General features: G+C 37.2%; 2 protein-coding genes across 5 annotated transcripts; one reads left to right on the top strand and one right to left on the bottom strand.

Annotated features, from left to right (window-relative positions):
* Positions 1-2,816: 2,816 nt before the first annotated feature.
* On the top strand, positions 2,817-11,872 carry LOC136257433 (probable serine/threonine-protein kinase kinX). 3 transcript variants are annotated; one of them, XM_066050641.1, is made up of 6 exons: positions 2,817-2,971; positions 8,587-9,522; positions 9,696-9,986; positions 10,615-10,666; positions 11,280-11,582; positions 11,634-11,872. In XM_066050641.1, exons 2-6 carry the CDS (start codon positions 8,614-8,616, stop codon positions 11,666-11,668), a joined length of 1,590 nt encoding a protein of 529 aa, XP_065906713.1. In that variant the 5' UTR covers positions 2,817-2,971; positions 8,587-8,613; the 3' UTR covers positions 11,669-11,872. The 3 variants fall into 3 exon arrangements, with proteins under 3 accessions (XP_065906713.1, XP_065906711.1, XP_065906712.1); XM_066050639.1 differs by having other exon boundaries at positions 11,280-11,872; XM_066050640.1 differs by having other exon boundaries at positions 2,851-3,040; positions 11,280-11,872.
* Positions 11,873-12,473: 601 nt separating this feature from the next.
* On the bottom strand, positions 12,474-19,339 carry LOC136257431 (long-chain-fatty-acid--CoA ligase ACSBG2-like). Of its 2 annotated transcripts, none has more exons than XM_066050636.1 (16): positions 18,879-19,339; positions 18,728-18,816; positions 18,429-18,549; positions 18,034-18,114; positions 16,615-16,716; positions 16,506-16,553; positions 16,346-16,453; positions 16,223-16,291; positions 16,045-16,103; positions 15,722-15,998; positions 14,825-14,941; positions 14,734-14,767; positions 14,552-14,691; positions 14,308-14,502; positions 14,206-14,260; positions 12,474-12,618 (listed from the first exon to the last, which is right to left on the bottom strand). In XM_066050636.1, exons 1-16 carry the CDS (start codon positions 19,170-19,172, stop codon positions 12,539-12,541), a joined length of 1,869 nt encoding a protein of 622 aa, XP_065906708.1. In that variant the 5' UTR covers positions 19,173-19,339; the 3' UTR covers positions 12,474-12,538. The 2 variants fall into 2 exon arrangements, with proteins under 2 accessions (XP_065906708.1, XP_065906709.1); XM_066050637.1 differs by having other exon boundaries at positions 18,728-18,836; positions 18,879-19,014.
* Positions 19,340-19,559: the final 220 nt, after the last annotated feature.

Below are 19,559 nucleotides of genomic sequence, written 5' to 3'. Positions count from 1 at the left end.
GAAGAGCGTAATAATTATCATGTGAAACTTAGGAAATTCCTAAAAAGCATTTTGCAATAGGGCAAAATTTTGAGCATAATTATGTGACTCAAGCCTAGTTTCATGTGGACAGCCGGTGCAGCCAACTGATAGTATGTTACATAACCGACCCCTTCTGCTAGCACTAATTGATTACAGATGCTCATTGCTTATAATCACTAATCAATAAGCTCCAGCATGACGAGGGTATGCCAGACTTACCGGTGAGGGGTCAGTCATTTGTCTTGTCCATGTGCTGTATGGACACAGGCAATTGGAAACAGTGGAAATGGAAACAGAAAGTGGAAATGGGAAATAGAAATGGTCAAATCATCATAATTATAAATGTACCCTAGACTGAGTAAATCCTTTTTAGTGACCACCTCTTAAAAACCACCTCCATAATAGACCACATTGTAATTAGATCTCAAAGAAAGCTAAGGCATACTTATAATGACCTTATAAATTCATATGACCACTTTATGGTCACCTTTTATAAGACCACCCTCTTTGCAAAGACCACTTCTCCACACCATAAGTTCCAATTGCAATCTATTTCATGACTTAATTAAAACAGCTAGGTTGGCTAAACAAGGCTAGGCCCTAAAGATCAGACCTCATTTTTTGATAGTGCATGTATTAACTATAATTATTCTATTGCATTGTATGACACGTTCTGATACAAACTAAGCGATGACGGTACAGATACATGTAGCCAAATGACTTAAGCGAAGTGTGGACCAAATATGGAAGATGATACTGACCCTTTTCTATGAGTCATGAAATACATGTTTGAAGCTTATGTTATGTAAAGAGGTGGTCTTTATAAATGGTGACCATGAAGTGGTCTAGATCATCAAGTACAATATTATGTATTAAAACCTAATTACAATATGGTCTTTGTAAAAGGTGATCTTTAAGAAGTGACCACTAAGTGAGGTAACCACCCACTAACAGTAAATAAGCATTTTATCAAGGATTTTGCTCATTGCATACCTGTAGACTATAGTTGATAAAATTATGCTGTGGTCTGCAACACTAGCTTAGATAGTCTGAGTATTGTCTTTGTCAAAAAGTATTCATGAATCGTAGTTATAGTCAACTAAGCATCACCAAAAAGCCATTTTCGCTATTGAGGGATCATTTTGTTCTTGTTATTCGTATTCTCATATAAACATTTACCTCAGCAAATGAACTTAGGGTTAAATGGCTAGAAATATGGTACCACCATGCAGCGAAACCCACAATCACCTGTTTTGTAAAGCACTCATAGTAGCTACAGGTTGTGTAGCGTATGAAAAATGTTTCATGAATACACCACAACTCCTCGCTTTTAACCCCTTAAAATCAATATCCTGTATAAATATGAAAAGGTGAGCACCTAATATTATTGTACTAATACCATATATGGCTACTTGGTACTTGGTATTATATCATGTGTGCCACGCCCTCATGCAGGCTGGGAATATAATTATTATTATCAGCAAATCCGATCATGGTTAGGGATGCGGCGATTATGCCGGCATAATTTCGGGCATAATAAGCATGTGTGGGAATCAGGAATTATGCTAGCATTTTGAGGTGATTATAAAGCTTTAACAGATTGCACAATTCCGTTAAAAAAATCGAGATACTCTAATAGAGCAGTCAGAAACTCTAATAGAGCAGTCACTGAGTATTATTTACTCTAACAAAGCAGTCACATTGAAATGAAATACTCTAATACAGTAACCAGCTAAAGAATTCAAGACAATTGGAAGCTTAAACAATGGTCTGATACAGCAATAAACTGGAATTATTAGCCAATTATGGTGGCATAATTTTGGGAATAATGGGCAATTCTCAAAAGCATAATAGGTGATTTTTTGAGCACTGCTCAAAAGCATAATGCTCAATTTTTGGAGCATAATAGCCTCATGCCTAATCATGGCCATTCACATGTAGCTACATATATCAAGTCAATCATGAAGTTGCATGTATGTAGCTATTCAGCATTGGATAGCTATATCATCAGCTTCAATCAGCTTTCAATTCTGCAAACTGAAATTACCATGGTATTGCTAGTATTTGTGCATGCTAGCTAGCTATAGTTTGTGCAGATGTTACTGAGTTCTCTGTAAGTCATGGCAGGAAACAATAACACTGCTGCTCAGGCATGAACTTACACACAGTGTAGCTATACTGTGGTGAAATAATTAAAAAATAAATGTGACCGAATTTGGCAAAACCAGGCTTCCACACACATCCATTTCTTCAACTTTAACTGCTTGTAACTTGACCTCTCAGTAGGCTATTGACCTACAATTTTCACAAAAGTCCTTCACTGCATTAAATAATAACAGGTCAAACTTTGAAAGTGATAGCCTGTACTGAGATATGATCCTTTAAAGTCGCAAATATGGATGTGTGTGGAAGCCTGGTTTTGTCAAATCTGGTCACAAATAGCCAAATGCCTGAGCCCTTATACACAATAGATAATCTGAAGAAACATTAGCTGGCATTGTTTAACTTAGATGACTTCTCAGTTGCACATGGCTTCTTACAAACATGCACCCTTACAAGAAGGTCCACCAGGCACCAATGATGTCTAAATTAGCCCACGTTTATAATTGTGCCAGGTCACGTGATCCACCGGTCGTGAAAATCGTCACAGTAAAGCTAGCTACAGACGATTGCGCGATCTTTGCAACAAAAACCGTCAAGCGAAAACCGAAAACGTGATCCATTTGCTTTGAAAAGGTGCCGAATTACGTAACAAGCTCACGTTTCCATTGACTTCCTGTGTTGCATAGATTCCGCAATCGTCTGTATATAGGTAAATACCAGTGCGACTAGACTGCTGGTGATTTGGCTTAATGTGATTTCACTGACCGGAGTTACGTCACGCGGCTGGACTCGGCGCCACTTAGTGTGATCGTTGCAACTGTGATCGGCCAAGACAGCGCCGGTACGGGTAAGTCGACGAATCTTACTAAGAAAAAACTTAGAATTGAGAGCTACAAGTACTTTACTGGATGCATATGTAAGGACTACAAATTAAATGTAGCTCAGTAAGTGCATGAATGTATACTAGCTAATCCAGTATTGAATTAGCAGAATTCATATAAGCCGAACTGTAGCGCACTGAATTGTCAAGAAGGAGAGAATAAACGTCTTAATGATTAAGACAAAATATACATTACAAGCATACAGGGGCCTAGACACAGGGGTACCATGTGCTGATGGATCAGTACAGGAGCCCTGGCAAGACTTACATTAACTAAAATTAAAGTAAACTAGTTACAATACACCAAAAAAAAAAAATCTATATAATTATTTAATATGTATCGCGTCGCTGTTGAGAACCTCCCGGAGCGGGGAGATCATTGAAAACATTACTGTATACTACTAGCTAGCTATAGCTGTCTTTATTGTTAAATATTCCATTGCTGTTTAGTGACAACTCAATTTATTTATTTTATTTAATACACAAAGAACTCAACGTGTGTAATTTAGTCTGAAAGTCATTAAAATTTTCAACACTGAACAACAACTTTGATAGGGAGGGAGTTCCAGATTCTGATGGTTGATGGCAGAAATGAGTGGTGGTAGCAGTTGACCCTGGTAGAAAAAGGGACTCTTGATAAATCTTTGATTGTGACCACGTGTAATTGTGGAGGATGGGTGAAGATATGGTGGAAAGTCAATTGAAACTGCATTATATGTAGCATTTTGTAGAACATAGTAACTTTAGCATAATTTCTTCTGTCCTCTAGCATTAGCCAATTCAATCTGTTAAGTAAAGCTGACATGCATTAATGCCGGCATTACTGACATGACATGCATTAAGGCTGACATGCATCAATGCCGGTATTACAATTCTTTCGAGTCTCATCGTTAATTTGTAGTGATTCAGAATTTTCAGATATAGCTATTCGTATACTGTAGTTATAACTGAGAAGTAGCTTATAGTGTATTGAATTTACTACAGTGCAGAGCCTCCACCAGGGAGTACAGTATATGTTGAATCCAGACTGAATCTCAAGCTGTGTGGCTATAGTTACCACTTGCATGGTTTTGTCAAGATTCCGATTACTTCCACTTTTATTAATTAGCTATATCTTGTGGATTCCTCAGTATAGCTATTGTGATAGTATATAATGTCTCGTTTCTTCCATGGTCCTTTGTTTTAGTTATCCAGCACGTGCTTTCTTGTGCTGGAGGTGTTTGCGGTTGTTAAGGGCAGCACATCTAGCCTGGGGGGAAAAAACCACCTCAATTGATTGTCATCACTAAATAACTTATTGTGGGGCAATTGGAAACAGTATCTACGTCATGGCAATGGAAAACTGAACGGAAAAATCAAATTTCATGATTACTATGTGCATGTGTGCTAGAGTAAAACCTCACTTAGTGGCCACCTCCTAAATAAAGATCACCTCTGTACAAATACCAAAATGTAATGACCATGTCAAGTGTAATTATGCAGGTACCATGCAAAGGCATACTTCATGACGCGCTCCAAAAACATCTATATGGTATACTTCATGACCTTATTAACCAGGGAACTTTAAATTACGTACGTATACAGTACGTATATGTAGTGATGATGTCAAGTGCATATAGCTATAGGCTCCTATAGAAATGTATGCATGGTATACTTCATGACTTGATCATAATAACATTGCTGATCTTCCATATTAATTTGATTTGCTCCACACTTCACTCAAGCTGTGAGGTTACATACATCAGTTAATCAGTAGCAGAATGTGCCATACAAAAATTAATGTAATAGTCATTATTATATGGAACTGTCCAGTGTCTAAAATGTATGACTTTAACCAAGTCTCAGTAATAGCTACAATCTGAAAATCAGAATGATATAATTATATAGCTCTGAAAATGGTATAATTAGTTTGTTTGCCAGACTACATGCATTCCATAAGCAAATAGTTATAGTACAGGCATTTTACCAAGAATATTGGGTCAACCTCAAACTAATTGCAACAAAAGCAAACTCAACAGATTTAGTTTCCTTATTATGTCCTCGATGACAGAAAAAAGTCCTAAGGAATCCTCATGGGGGAACAGTGTGAAAATCACTGAAATAAAAAGCCACTTTTTTGCTCCTTAACGGTTTGATGTTTTTACAGTGTTTATAGTCATATCTCAGCTAGGGTACTACTAATATCAAAACTTATTATACCATTAAAAAGCTCTCGCAAAGACGAATCTTTTGGTACTAAAATTATCACCTTAGGAAAATGTGTTAATGAGTTATAATTAAATATATCCTGGATTTGCTAACTCTTTGTACATGTACATGTTTTGCAACTGTAACTACTGTAGTAATGCCTTTATGCATGTTTTGCATGCTACAGAGTACTATATAGTGTGCTTGAGAGTTTTCAACCTGCAGGAGAAAGGTTATGCTGTGGATGTGCAAAATATTGCATTTACCAATGAGAATGATCAGGCCCAACATTGTATGGTATATAAGGCAGAGTAGTTGTAGTGGTTTTTTAATGCTGGTGATAGCATGAGAAGAGTACTTACTAACTAACTGAACAAGCCAGGGCAAACTTTGTCAATCTTGACATTAGGTGCTGAAACCCAGGAATGAACCAGGGACCTTTAGATAAAGGTAAGTTGCTCATTCCGTATTCCAGCTCACTCAAATATTCTCAATTCTTCCAGTAATGGATGCACAACCTGAATTGTGTACCATCTACAAGACTTCTGCAGATACAGATATCCCATCTTCTATTCTAAAAGCAAAGGGTAGTTCAACCATCAGTATTTCCAGGAATGACAGCATTTGTACTATGCCTGGGGAAGTAGTACATCAGCAATATTGCCGCAAATACTGCAACCCACACCAAATAGCAAAAGACACCGAGTCAATGCCAAGCACATCGAGCAATGGCAGGCCTGTACTTTTGTCATCTAAGGAGAGATTTTTGGTCATCTTTGGTCATCTTCGGAGGGATTCATGTTGATCCACTGCTCCTCTTTCAAATCAGAGACTTACTACTGTCATGTAATCATCAGATGATTTGGAGTTAGCCTTCAAACATAAGCTGTGTAGAAGTTAGCCAGCACTTGCTGATGTAATATAGAAGATTTGTGGAAGTGGTATCCTAGCAGATATCCCAGATGATGGCATTCAGTATATCCTGGATGGTGGAACACTTCTACAATGCATCCCATGCATGGTCTCGCGGTTCTACATATGGAGATATCTTCCACCAGTACACAGAATATGTAGCAAGAAGGTACAAGGATGCCATAGTTGTATTTGATAACTATGAAAATACGAACACAAAAGATATGACACATCAGAGGTGGTCAAAAGGAAAGGCTGGTGCAACTGTGACAGTTGCTGCATCGCAATGAAGAAGGACCAGTTTTTGTCCAACCAAACAAATGAGCAGCAATTTATTTTCTTGCTGAGTACAAAAGTAACTACAAAACTTACCATGCACCAGGAGATGCTGATCTTTCGATTGTTCAGAAGGGTGTTCAATCTGCTACCACCAGTACCACTGTGCTAGTTGGTAAAGACACTGACCTCATTGTTCTGCTCTGCTACCACACAAGTCTCGACTACCATGACATCTTCTTTCGTCTTGAGCCAAAGAAAAACACTAAAAAAACTTCACATCTGGAATATCAGAGATGCAAAAGAAAACTTGATCAAGACATCTGTAACAACATCCTCTTCATTCATGCTATTCTTGGGAACACCACGTCTCTATGGGATTGGAAAAAAAAGACATCCCTTAGCAAGTTCAAAGCAAGCAGTATGGTGCGTGAGCAAGCAAAGGTGTTCCATTCTGATTCAGCCTCCACACATGATGTGATAGATGCATGAGGGAATGCTCTAGCACTATAGTCTACAATGGAATGTTAACTGACACACTAGATTCTCTCTGACATAAATGGTTTTGTGAAAAGGTGCATCCTTATCACCACCTTCAACAGCAGCAAAGTACCACATCCTTCACGTGTACCTTCAAATTCAAGAATGAAAAGGATCAGCTGTAGAAATTCATCCCAGAGAATGGGGATGGCAAGAGTGTGAAGAGGGGTTTGTGTCACTTCAAACATCGCTACCTTCTGGTCCTGAACATCTGTTACAGGTGATCAGATGCAACTACCAGACTGACTACAGTACACTAAGGTGCTCGTGCAAGAAGCACAATAATGAGTGTAATCTTGCTTGTGGTAACTGCAAGGGAACTGGCTGCACAAACAATGGTATGACAATGGTATTGACACACTTGAGTGATCATACAAGGGAGTCTCTTGACAGCACGGTATATTATTAATTATATTTGATTATAACTTGTTAATACATTGTCCTAAGGTGATAATTTTAGTATCAAAAGATTCATCTTTGTGAGAGCTTTTTAATGGTATAATAAGTTTTGATATTAATAGTACCCTAGCTGAGATATGACTACAAACACTGTAAAAACATCAAACCATTAAGGAGCTAAAAAGTGGCTTTTTATTTCAATGATATTCACACTGTTCCCCCATGAGGATTCCTTAGGACTTTTTTTCTGTCATTGAGGACATAATAAGGAAACTAAATCTGTTGAGTTTGCTTTTGTTGCAATTAGTTTGAGGTTGACTCATATAATGACTGTACTATTAACTGATTAAAGTTTGATGAACTATGACACTGGTACTGACCCTGAGCTAGTCAGTTATTGTCAACATGCAAGTGAAGTGTAGCACACTATATTATTAGGTAAGTCACCTACTGAAAAATTGAAATGCTGTGTCGTAAGGACCTACTATAACAACAAGAAGGTGATCTATCAGGATTCTTTAGTTGACAAACACCACTTAGGAATGATATCAGTCTTAGCACCACCTCTGTGATTATTATTGCAAAGTTCTAGGTCATGCACTGATTACTACACTCATTCCTTTAACATTGTTTATCCACTGAAGAATACCAGACCCATATATAGAAGAATCCAATAGTAATGCACATCTTAGACAATGGCTTGGGAATCCACAAAGCATGTAGTTTGTTTGTCAAAGTTTGTGGGTGTATATAGGCGTTAGAATAAAATCCTGCATAACAGGAGTGCTGCTGCTTTCTTTAATGTCTACTTATAAAGTCATGGAGTATATAATACTGCATGTTTGGGACTGTTATATTCGACATGAATAGAGGTGGTCTTTGTAATAAGGTGGAGGTGACAACTAGGTGGTGTTTTACTTAAGTATATAAAATTTGACCATTCAGTTCAGTTATCTAATTCTAGTTTCTATTTCCACTCTTTCAAATTGAAGCCCTATAAAGAAGTGAAGTCAACTTTTAAACTACTAAACTTGCTCTGTTGTTAATTAATTGTGGAATATTATCATTGGAAGTGTGATAACGTCTCTCATTGAATATTGTACTAATACTAGTGACTTACAACACTCTGTGTCAAAAAATTTAGTCTCTTTGCTTCTGATTGTGTATGGTATGTGAATGTTTGCCTTATATGATATGATGATACAGTATGTGTGTCTGTCTGTCTACCTACCTATTCACATGTTACATGATCCCACATACACTTGCAGTGTTACACATCCATAAAATTAATTGAGATGACTGCTAAAGAAGTTAACTTGTTACAGTTGGGTAGTGTTACACGTACAAAGAAAGAAATTGGCAAGGGATCATATGGCCGTGTGTTTGAGGCTACCGCGCTTTGTGCCATCAAGGAAATACATCCTATACTGGTAAATGACTGTACCCCACAAGAATTCAGTACTTTGAAGAAAAATTATCTCAAAGAATGCTCTCATAGTAGTCAGTTGTGTCATCCCAACATAGTCCAGTTCTTAGGTATATATTACCCCAGTGAAGATGCTAAACTACCATGGCTAGTGATGGAGAGAATGGATTGTAATTTAAAACAATTCTTAGGCACACACCAACCATATGAAGTTTCTTTTCAAGTCAGGATGTCCATCCTACATGACATTTCTCTTGGTCTGCAATACCTCCATGTACATGATATCATACACAGAGATCTCTCCTCTAATAATATTCTGCTCACAAAACAGCTGGTTGCAAAAATTGGTGACCTTGGTGTGGCTAAAATCATTGATCCAACAGGTACTAAGACAGCTACACAAGTTCCTGGCACAGTCACCTTTATGCCTCCTGAAGCACTTTCATACAGTCCAACTTATGGTAAACCAGTTGATGTGTTCTCACTGGGGTGTGTGATGATACACACGATGACTCATAAGTGGCCTTTTCCTAAAGATGAGACACGCATTGATAAAAGCTCAGGAAAGAAATCAGCTCTTTCTGAAGTAGAGAGGCGAGAAGATTACCTAGCCCTGATTCAGCCTAAGCAGTTAACTGACTGTATTAAACAATGCTTAAATGATCTGCCAGAAAAACGACCTTCCGTCAGTGATATTTCCGTTGTGTATAGAGGTTTACAGCCACATTTGCAACTTACAAAAATGCAATCTGAACATGATCAGTCTCAAACATCAAAGGTATGACAGTAACATACAGTAGTATTATATTTATAGCAAACTTGTATGTGGGATATGCATATATTGCAGTGTTAGGAATGAACAAAAAAATTGATCTTATTTAGTAGTTAGTATACTGTACATATGTCTGTGGCACAGGTAATGGGGTACATAGTTCTTACATATCCAAATAGACCATCAATGAACTGCAGAAGGAAAGAGACAGCCTGCTTCAATCGTACCAGAAGCTATCACAAGAACAGGGTAGGCTACTTCACGTAGACAGGCAACTAACACAAGCTAACAAAGACAAAAATGATTTGAGAAAACTTCTGCAACAATCACTGGAGAAAAACCAGACCACCATTGAGGAACGTCAGAAAGTAAAGGGAGGAAAGAAAGATGTTGTCAAGCAGCAAAGAGAAGAGCAATACATGGAACTCCTGAGAATAGTACACCAAGATTTGGTGACTAAAGATGCTATGGTGAGATAATACTGTATCATATATGGAACAGTAATTGTGAATATTAGAGACTGGCAGTAATTTTATGATGTAGACACATTGGAGTCGGTCATCTTAGGGCAAAAATTATGAATAAATGGCCTTAATGAAGGTGGCTGTATTAAACAGTGGAAATGTCTCATGGGAATCAGTATAATTGGCACTTGTAGTGAGGTGAATTTCTCATTAGCGTGACCGTGTCAAGTACGTAAGTACCAACAATGCTGTATTTCATGACCTCATTACTAAAACAACTACTTCATGGTCCGGTGGATTACCTTAGTGACAAGATATCTCCACTGTATCTGTTACCAAACTATGAATTAGCAATTAAATGGATCATTGGTTATTGGAATTTACCAAATAGACATATATGGTAAGGGAATTTTTAGGGGGTAGCCAGTTAATGCTATACATATTATGAAGTTGTTGTGAATACTGAAATATTTGCTGAACCAGCAGATCTTCAGGTTTACCACTCTGGAAAATACAAAAACTTGACACAAATTTTGTGCACAGCAGATAACACATAGAATATTATTCTTTACAATTAAGCCTGCATGCACATACTAGGTATGTACGTGTCTGATCATGATATGTAAATCTTTAGATTGGAAAATACAAAGCAGAGTGTGATAAATTGTATGAAGAATTACAGAAATGTAAGTGCATAAACATGCACATGTACAACACATAGCATGTGCATTTTAAAATGTTATAGTATATAGGTCACATCACTTCAAAGTTACGTGTCATTAAAATTCAATATGTTTTGATTTTGAAAAAAATGAATAGTATACAATATTATGACAAATGGATTGCTAGATGTCCATTATTTCTTTTACGTGCCCTCACAATGTATAGAAGTGATTTTTGTAATTGTGGTCAAGATCTCTCATATGTGTGAATGTGTCACATTTTCTGTGTGAATGCACTTCTCTTGGCTGAATAATACAAGAAATTTGTTTTTCCTAGTCGTCAACCAAAATTTGCTCTAATGAAAGTAACAATGTTAACTTCCTATGTAAAAAATCATGATACAAGATTTTTGTGTGCTTTAGTTTGTGTAACAATAGTCCATTACAACTGTTGACATGACAGTTTCTACAGTATGTCTATCATACAATAGTGACGCCCAGTAAGAGTTTGTTCTTAAATATGTTTTGTGAATTTTGCATGTGCATTGGTTGCTTGTTAAATGAAAAACCAAAATGCAGTAGTTGGTATGATCGATATTTAAGTACATGCAGTGTACTATAAGTCTTTTTTCTCTAGACAAACAAAGAAGCAGCACTAGTGATGGATTATTCTACTGTGAAAATGTTGGTCACCAATCTCCTACAGCACAAAAACCACTACCACCTCCTCCTATACGTCCCCGTCAGTTAAGCAGACAGCAGCTACAAAGTTGTCATAATGAAGCAGATTCTTCTAATGATTTTGCACAGAGTCAATCACATGTCAAGTCTGGAATCAAGTCTACTAAAAAACCAGATGTAAAACCAAAGCCTCAAATCCGTAGAAGAATAAGTCAAGGTGGTCATCAAAGTACAGAAATTGTGACCCCTGATGTAAACGGTCAGTCCCTTAGTGTGAGACCAAGGACTCCACCCATTCATTATCCAACAGATGTACAGTACGTCTGTAGTGAGCAAAATGTGTGACTGGAAATTAATAGATTTTCCTTCTTCACTACTGATGTCCCAACTCCCAAGTGTAAGTATAACTTACTATTTAGACAACATCGTGACAAATGCTATTTTCAGCAAACATATATTATGTAACTACACATGCTGAAATTTTAGTTATTTTTCTTTTAAAGTAGCTACATGATTTCCTGTAACATAGACTGGCAACTCTTAAACAAATCTGATCAAGTTCTAAAGTTAGCACACGCACGCACGCACAGATACATACTACATTATAGTCATACATGTTGTTAACAGCAAAGCTAGCTTATTAATTTTACGTAGGAGTTATCTTCAGTAACCAGCTTCATGTAGACTGTTATGGATATTAAATTATAGCAGTCATTGTCAATAAATTCTAATCAAAAGCAGTGTTATGCTTTATGTTAACATGTGAACAACCTGTAGCCAGGGTAAGGGAAGGATGTGTGTCAAGGGATTTAAACCCTACTTTTCATTTTCAATTAAAAACAGCTGTTAACAGGCTGGTAGATGAGAAGACACTCATTGGAGGACCCTACAATTATTAACTAAATTGAGCGGAGCTAAGCCCTTTTAAATGCACCTAAGATCTGAGTGCAGCTGAAGAGTTCTAATTAAAAGTCTTGCAAATACTCTAATAGAACAATCAAAGTTTTAAAATAAAGTATTAGGCATGATCAGTCAGCAATGTGCTTGCTATGTGTATGTAATATACATGCAAAGTGAAACATGTCTAAGCTGTCTGTATTTAGACATTCACACCCACAAATCATGTAAAATTCCGGTACTAGGGGAACGGTTATTATTCATGAATTACTATGAATTCTCTAACGTATACATACTGCAAAAGTTGGCAGTAACGAACTAACACTCTTCATAAAGTCCTTCAATCAATCGAGCATGCTTCTTTAACACTGTTGGCCTCTTCAACTTCAATGTAGGACCTGCAAAGTGCATAATTAATGTATACTGTAGCATAAATTCTAGACAGAAAAAAAAAAAACTATTTGACATTCTCATTGCATGTATGAAACATTGCCATGATATGAAATACTTATGAATCGTGATTAATGCTTTAATAAAGATTGGTATCTCATATGATAGGAACAAACTAATTGTATGGGACCAAATACGTAGTACCCATGTAGCTTCAACTGCAGGATAGGTTGGCAGGGTGATGATCATTGAGGTACACTCAAATGAAGAACCAGTTTCTTGTGGGTTTATAGAATTCCAGGAAAATGGGTAGAAAGTTTGAAAGGGGACAACCAAGGGAAAATCTGATAGACAGTTTAAATTATACCAAAATGCTTCTTTTTCCATTGCTGGATTCTTCCGCTAAAACAATCAAAACACTCTAATAGTCAGTCATGCACCCTGCGATAAAATATTTTAATAGGGTGGTCAAGATTTAATAACTATCCCTCCAGGGACCTACATTGAAAGCCTGTGAATAGGATTTGCTGGCATATATTAGCTAAATAGATCTGTGTTGCAGTTGGAAATGGTGCAAATTCCATTAAAAACATTTTTTCTACTAGATGCGTGTCCCAATTGGTTCCGTTCCATTCCGTTTCGGCTTTTACCACTACCTCTCCCTTGAAACCATAAACACATTTTAAAAGATTTGAGAGATATATATTCTAAACCTAAATACCGACATTGCAAGTTACAAGTTATTTCTGCAGCCTCACTGCCTCAGTATAATGATGAGGTGTGGAGCAGTATATATTTAGGCTGGAGTGACTCAATAAGGTGGCTCTGCAACCATTCCTAGCATCCTTATAGTCTCATTATTGTTCATTGGAGCCACTCCAGCCTGACAAGCACACTGCAGCTACCACATTCCCTATCACGTATGTTGTCATCTTGTCTTGAGACTACAGTTGCAGCTTTCCAACCTATATAGCCACTATTAGTTAAATACCTTGTGTAAGTGTTCATTGGTTAAATAATAATAATAAAAAATAAATGGCATTAAGGGAGTAGCTTCACTGTTGACGAGTCAGCTAGGGTATATACCACTGCCAGTCCATCATATTCACAGGCTTGTAATATTCTCCTAGTAGGACAACTATTAATTTAAAACTATTCTTGACTGCTCTATTAGAGTATTGCAAAGAGCAATTTTGGTATAAATCAACCTATATATTGGCAAGATCTTTATCAGGCATTTCTGCTGTTCGTCCTGCTTTCTGTTCCCAACTTCTGCTCACCTACTTCTTGCTATTGGAATCTCCAATTTAGACATGCACTTAATGACGTTTGGCACGACTTAAGTTTGGTGAATCAGTATGCAAAGCAGGTTGGCTGATAAACGTTTGGTGAATTTACCACACAGCCAATATTAAACAATACAAACTACATACATGTAGCAACTGGCAAATAAAGTTTGGTGAATTTCCTTTGATTTGTCAAATTCGCTAAACTGTAGTCACGTCAGTTATAGTAAGTATCAAGGGAAAATTAATGGTGAAAAATGCTATATCTAATTAATAATACATATGGTACTGTTATATCAGTTCACATACCTAACTCTCCACTAGCAACAGTGAAGTCTTTATCGAGTAATACCCACTTCTTAACCTAGTCAATTCTCCTTTAAATACTTGTACCATGTATATTCAACATACTTTGTCTAAATCAGTCTGGCTGTGTTGTGTGTTGTAGTAATCAATACCATCCTGGATGGCCTTGAATACTATCTTGTCCTTACTATTGATCACTTGTGACACTGTTGTACAGTTGGTACCTAACTCCTCAAACATCTTGATCACTTGTGGGAGAAGGTTGTCTGTGGCCTCTCCACTATCTGGATCCATAACACACTAAAACAAATATGCATGTGTGTAGACTTCTTTATCATTTAAACTTCACCTTTAGTGTTAATAAACAAGTCAAGTAGTTCTTTCCTTCTCCTGCTAACACCACATTGCTTAGGAATGGAATTTCAAACTTAATATGGTTCTCAATATAGTTCGGCGCAACGTTGACACCATTTTGCAATATGACTAGTTCTAAGGAGAATTATAATAGCACAGCAATCAGTTCTTCAATACCTTTAATGCGACCAGTTATGTACAGAAGACCATTCTATACATACACACAGCAACAAGTTGTATAATTCATCTTAGAAATTATAACATTCACCTCATCCATACGACCAATGTCTCCAGTGTGTAGCCATCTTTCATCATCAATTGCTTCCCTAGTCTTTTGTTCCATGCCAAGGTAACCCATAGCAACAGGTCTGCCTCGAATTAAAACCTACAGTATTACAGTAAATACTTTACCTTGACTCTTAAGAACTCATAAGTGCCACAAGGCACAATGGAGTATACCAGTTGGTCCAGTTACAATTTTAAGAGTAGTTCACAGAATTGTCAGTATAGAGTTTGTAAATTATTAAATGGCAATATTGCAAGAGCTGCTTTAGAATCTTTAAAAGCACACAAGTACTTTGATTCATTTTGGCTTTATAAACCAGTACATCATAAGCATACAGCCTGAAGGTGATGACGTCACTAACTACTGAAGAAAAGCAATGAATATAGGAGATTTCTCTAAGTATATGGAATTGAGGTTCAAACAATGGTTGGAGCCACTAGTAGTATCATGCTTCTTCATACCTTTGTCACTTCTAAGATGTCAAAACAGAGTTTGCAGCTGGTATGTCCCAATACGTTTATCTTTGGAGAAATACTGCAGATCTAATAATTTGGTATAGGTTGATCTTGATACCTTCGCGTAATGTAAATCCATGAATATCAGAAAGTGAAATGCTTATTATAACAACCAGTATTGGCACTCAAACAGAACATTTTTTATCATTTGATACTCATGTCTCGAACTCATTTAGTCATGAAAACTCCAAGAGTTAAAAGCTACCAAAACAATGAAAAAGGCCTGATATTTGCTTCAGTTTCAGATAAAATGAACGTGCATTGAGTTTGATGCATACACCACAATATGTTACATCTTCATGAGGTGTCATATGGCCCATCTACAATGCCATGTTGACAACCTGTATACCAGTGTGTACCTCACCTCTCCATTGCCAGGACTACCAATCTTGATCTCTGTACCAATTAGACATTTTTTACCACAACCACTCCTTGCTGCTGTACCCACTGCTGCTGATCCAGTGTTCTCACTTGTTCCATATGATTCCCTGATAGGCATATCCATGGCCAAAAAGAATGCTAAAGTTTTGGGATTTGCTGAACTACCTCCTGTTAACATCAGCTGGCATTTTCCAAAACCAAATTCTTCTTTGGTAGTATAATTGTCAATTTCAACTTTTCTTCTAATCTCCTCCCACACACTACACCAACTAAAACTAAACTTTAAAAATAAACAAGTTTTCTCACCGTGGTTGTCCATAGAATACAGTGGGTTGCACCTCTTTTATAGTGTCAACAAGGGAGCCCTACATGCATGATTTTATTAAATAGAAGTTAACTTCTTTTCTCTAAAGTATGCTTAAATGGATGCAAGTAACTACTTATTCACAATGAAGAGTATATACATTACTGTGTACATGTATACCTCCATAGCATCTGGTTGAGCAAAGTAGACAGTTCCTCCAACAGGTATTGGAAATAACATATTAACATTCTGATTAAAAAAATCATGCAAAATGATCATACACATACAACTAGTAACATTCACCCTTGGGCCAATATGGGCTAGTGAGCCATAGTTAACAGTGCGCATCTCATTACATGTCTTTCCACCAATGTCGTACATGTCACAAAAAGCATATGATGCCCATGTGAGCTGCATTCAGAGGACAATGCAAATTCAAACATTTTTTTCACACATCACCAACATTGTCATGACTTAACATAATTCCTTTGGAAGTTCCAGTAGTTCCTGACTGGAATAGTCATACATATAATAATAATTACACTGTGTAATATCTGTAATATTAAACTTACACTGTAAACCACCATAGCACACTGATTTGGTTGTTGTTTACTGATGATGTCATCAATGACAGAATCTTCCATGTCCTTACTGACTTCCAGAAACTTTGTCCACTAGAGGAAATACAAAATGTTAACATCAGGACTATACAAATGGTTTCATGAAACTTGATGAATAAAGCACTGGTCTTAAATAACCAATTAACCCATGTTGGAATTTAGACATGTTGTATGTTGAATGAAGGTTGCCTGACACCCATCATTCTAGTGACTAATTCTGCCTAAATACTCCATTACTATAGTGACAGCTCTACTAAAGTACTTCAACCGGCAAACAAAAATATTTTTATACTGTATACATACAAATTTTGGAGGGATGTAATTTTTACAGATTTCGTGGTTGCTTAGTTCTGTGTGAATTTGTTGCATCCTCAAAATTAAAACGATTATCAAGACTAGCCCTATACGCTGAATAGCAGATAGCCTGAGTGAAAAACAAGTGATCCATGAAAAATAAAAACAGCGAAAATCATCAATGAGTGAAAATTACACATCTTAAAATTCTGTACGTATACAGTAGTAATGCTACCTAGCTGTATTGTAAATAGAAATACCACAGAAACAGTAAAATGTGATAATAGATATCAATTTCAGTTTAGCTGGGAAGCTTTCAGAGTTTTGCTGATTGAAACTGAAGCTTCCTCCTACACTGTAAAAACACACATTGTATGACAATAAATATACTCTAATTGAACACATTCGGATAGGTCGTTACCAGCATTGTAAGTGGGTCAGTACTGTTGACCCAGTTGACCCACTGACCTGAATAGTCATCCGGATGGGACCTGGTTTAATTAAAATAGAGGCATGCCTAAAGAGCTAGATTAAAAGTACACAAGTTCCAAGTCCCATTAGTTAGCCTGCATTTTTTAATACTATAGAAAGGATTGTTTGCATGAAGTGAGTAGCTATGTAATATCAAGTGGGTCTCCACATAAGTCTACATGCAGCTATGAATTTCCAGAAGTTAGTTGCTTACGTTTCAAGTAGCAACCCGAATCCATTGATGCATGCCCCACAGAGAACACCTGATACAATTCTGATAAGTGGGCGTGGCTCTACATATCCTGCACAGACAGCAAAGCATATTCCTGAATGGTGGGTGTGGCTCCACGTAAGTTTCTTGAGTGTTTACAACTGCATTCCACCAATACAATTGAGTTTGTTAACTTATAGTCACACGTGATCTCATCCAGGTCAGACCCAGATATTCAGTGAAGTGGATAAGACCCACATGACCCGGACAAAATGTGACCCAAATGACCCGATAATCCAGCCCACTTACAACGTCGTTAGTATCACCAGGTTAATAGTGTTTGGTAAGCAAGGATATGTTGGACTGAGTATGACGACTGTAATATGATAACTTACAGTGAAAACATCAGGATACACCTTGTCTAGTTCTCCCTTACACTGAATGATGGCCTTCAATTTAGGAAGTCTACTGCGAACCTATAAAAAGGCATTAACAAATTGTACATTGTTAGGACTGCATGTTTAAAGGCACATTAAACATTAGAAAAAGAATCATACTGATTATAAACCATTTCATCAACTTAGTAATTTCAATGATCATTTTCTCCTATAAGTAAAAGTCATAATCTTCCTCTACCAAATGTATCAGTAAAATTCTTTAAATTGCATATGTAAGTAAATCCTTTTAGATATCTACTATGCATTACATGCCATGTACAACGCGGTCAGCTAAGTAAAATCCACTTTAATGCAACTTGTGTATACACAGTACATAAACACATTAAATTTACTTGAAGTATCTTGTGTAGTTGCTCCTGCTCATCCACTATCACTATGTTAGCTCTGCTGTTCTCCATAACATAATAACAACCATCTGGACTGCTGGTGGCATAAATACCAGTTGACAATCCCCTAATAATACAAAATAAAATTGTAGAAGTCAAGGTAACTTTTTAAGCAAGTCTGATACATCACAGATCCTTCCATTGGAGCTTATCGCAAGTGTCTGCTAGAAGCGTGTGTTCTTACACTGTCTAAGCAAAAAGCCCCAGCATGGCAAGGGTCTGTGATGTAGCAGACTACTTCTTACCCAGCATAAATTGCTCCAATGCAGCATGAATATGGCTCAATACAGTTGGAACCAAGAACAGCAACTGCATGAAATGGTTCCAGTCCAAGCTACCAGTATATAAAACACCCTACTGCGTATATACAAAGAGTCTAGCATGAAACAACTGCACCTTCAACAAGGACTTGGCAATATTGTAGACCAGCTTCTTGTATTCTCCATATGTCAAACTCTTCCATGGACCATCCTTGTTGTCTTTCCAACACAAAGCTTTCTTGTGTGACATCTTATCAAAAGTTGACCGATAATATTCTGGGATAGTAACAGGCTTTTTAGCTGCGATTCCAGACTGTCCCATTGCAATGTCTACTGTATCTGAAGGATGGAAGCAGCGAACCTTTTCAGATGTCCTAGACTGTCCACCGTTAACATTTCCTTCACACAATTCCATCACGTAATGACTCATCTACAGCAAATCTAGATGTCTACAGATATTGTCTTGGGGAAAACGACTGCCTGGCTATTCTGTCTATCACCAGTTCTATATACGTACGCGGTAGGACGGTCCAGGATTAAATAGACGATTAGATTATTTCAAGCTTGGATTATTTAGATGCTATGTAATTCGTGCAGCAAGAGCACGGGCACGCGTTAGTGAGTACGGCATAACCTCACAAACACAGTTGCTGCAGGACCTGGTTATACGTCTCAGTAACGTCTGTTAGATGTGCTGCTGCTGCTAGTAAGTGTACGGGCGCGCGCTAGTGAGTACGACATAACCTCACAAACACACTTGCTGCAGGACCTGTCTCAGTAACGTCTGTTAGATGTGCTGCTAGCTGCTGCGGACTTT

This window comes from Dysidea avara, chromosome 6, assembly GCF_963678975.1.
Source record: "Dysidea avara chromosome 6, odDysAvar1.4, whole genome shotgun sequence".
Taxonomy (NCBI): domain Eukaryota; kingdom Metazoa; phylum Porifera; class Demospongiae; order Dictyoceratida; family Dysideidae; genus Dysidea; species Dysidea avara.
This window is presented reverse-complemented; position numbering and strand designations above follow the sequence as displayed.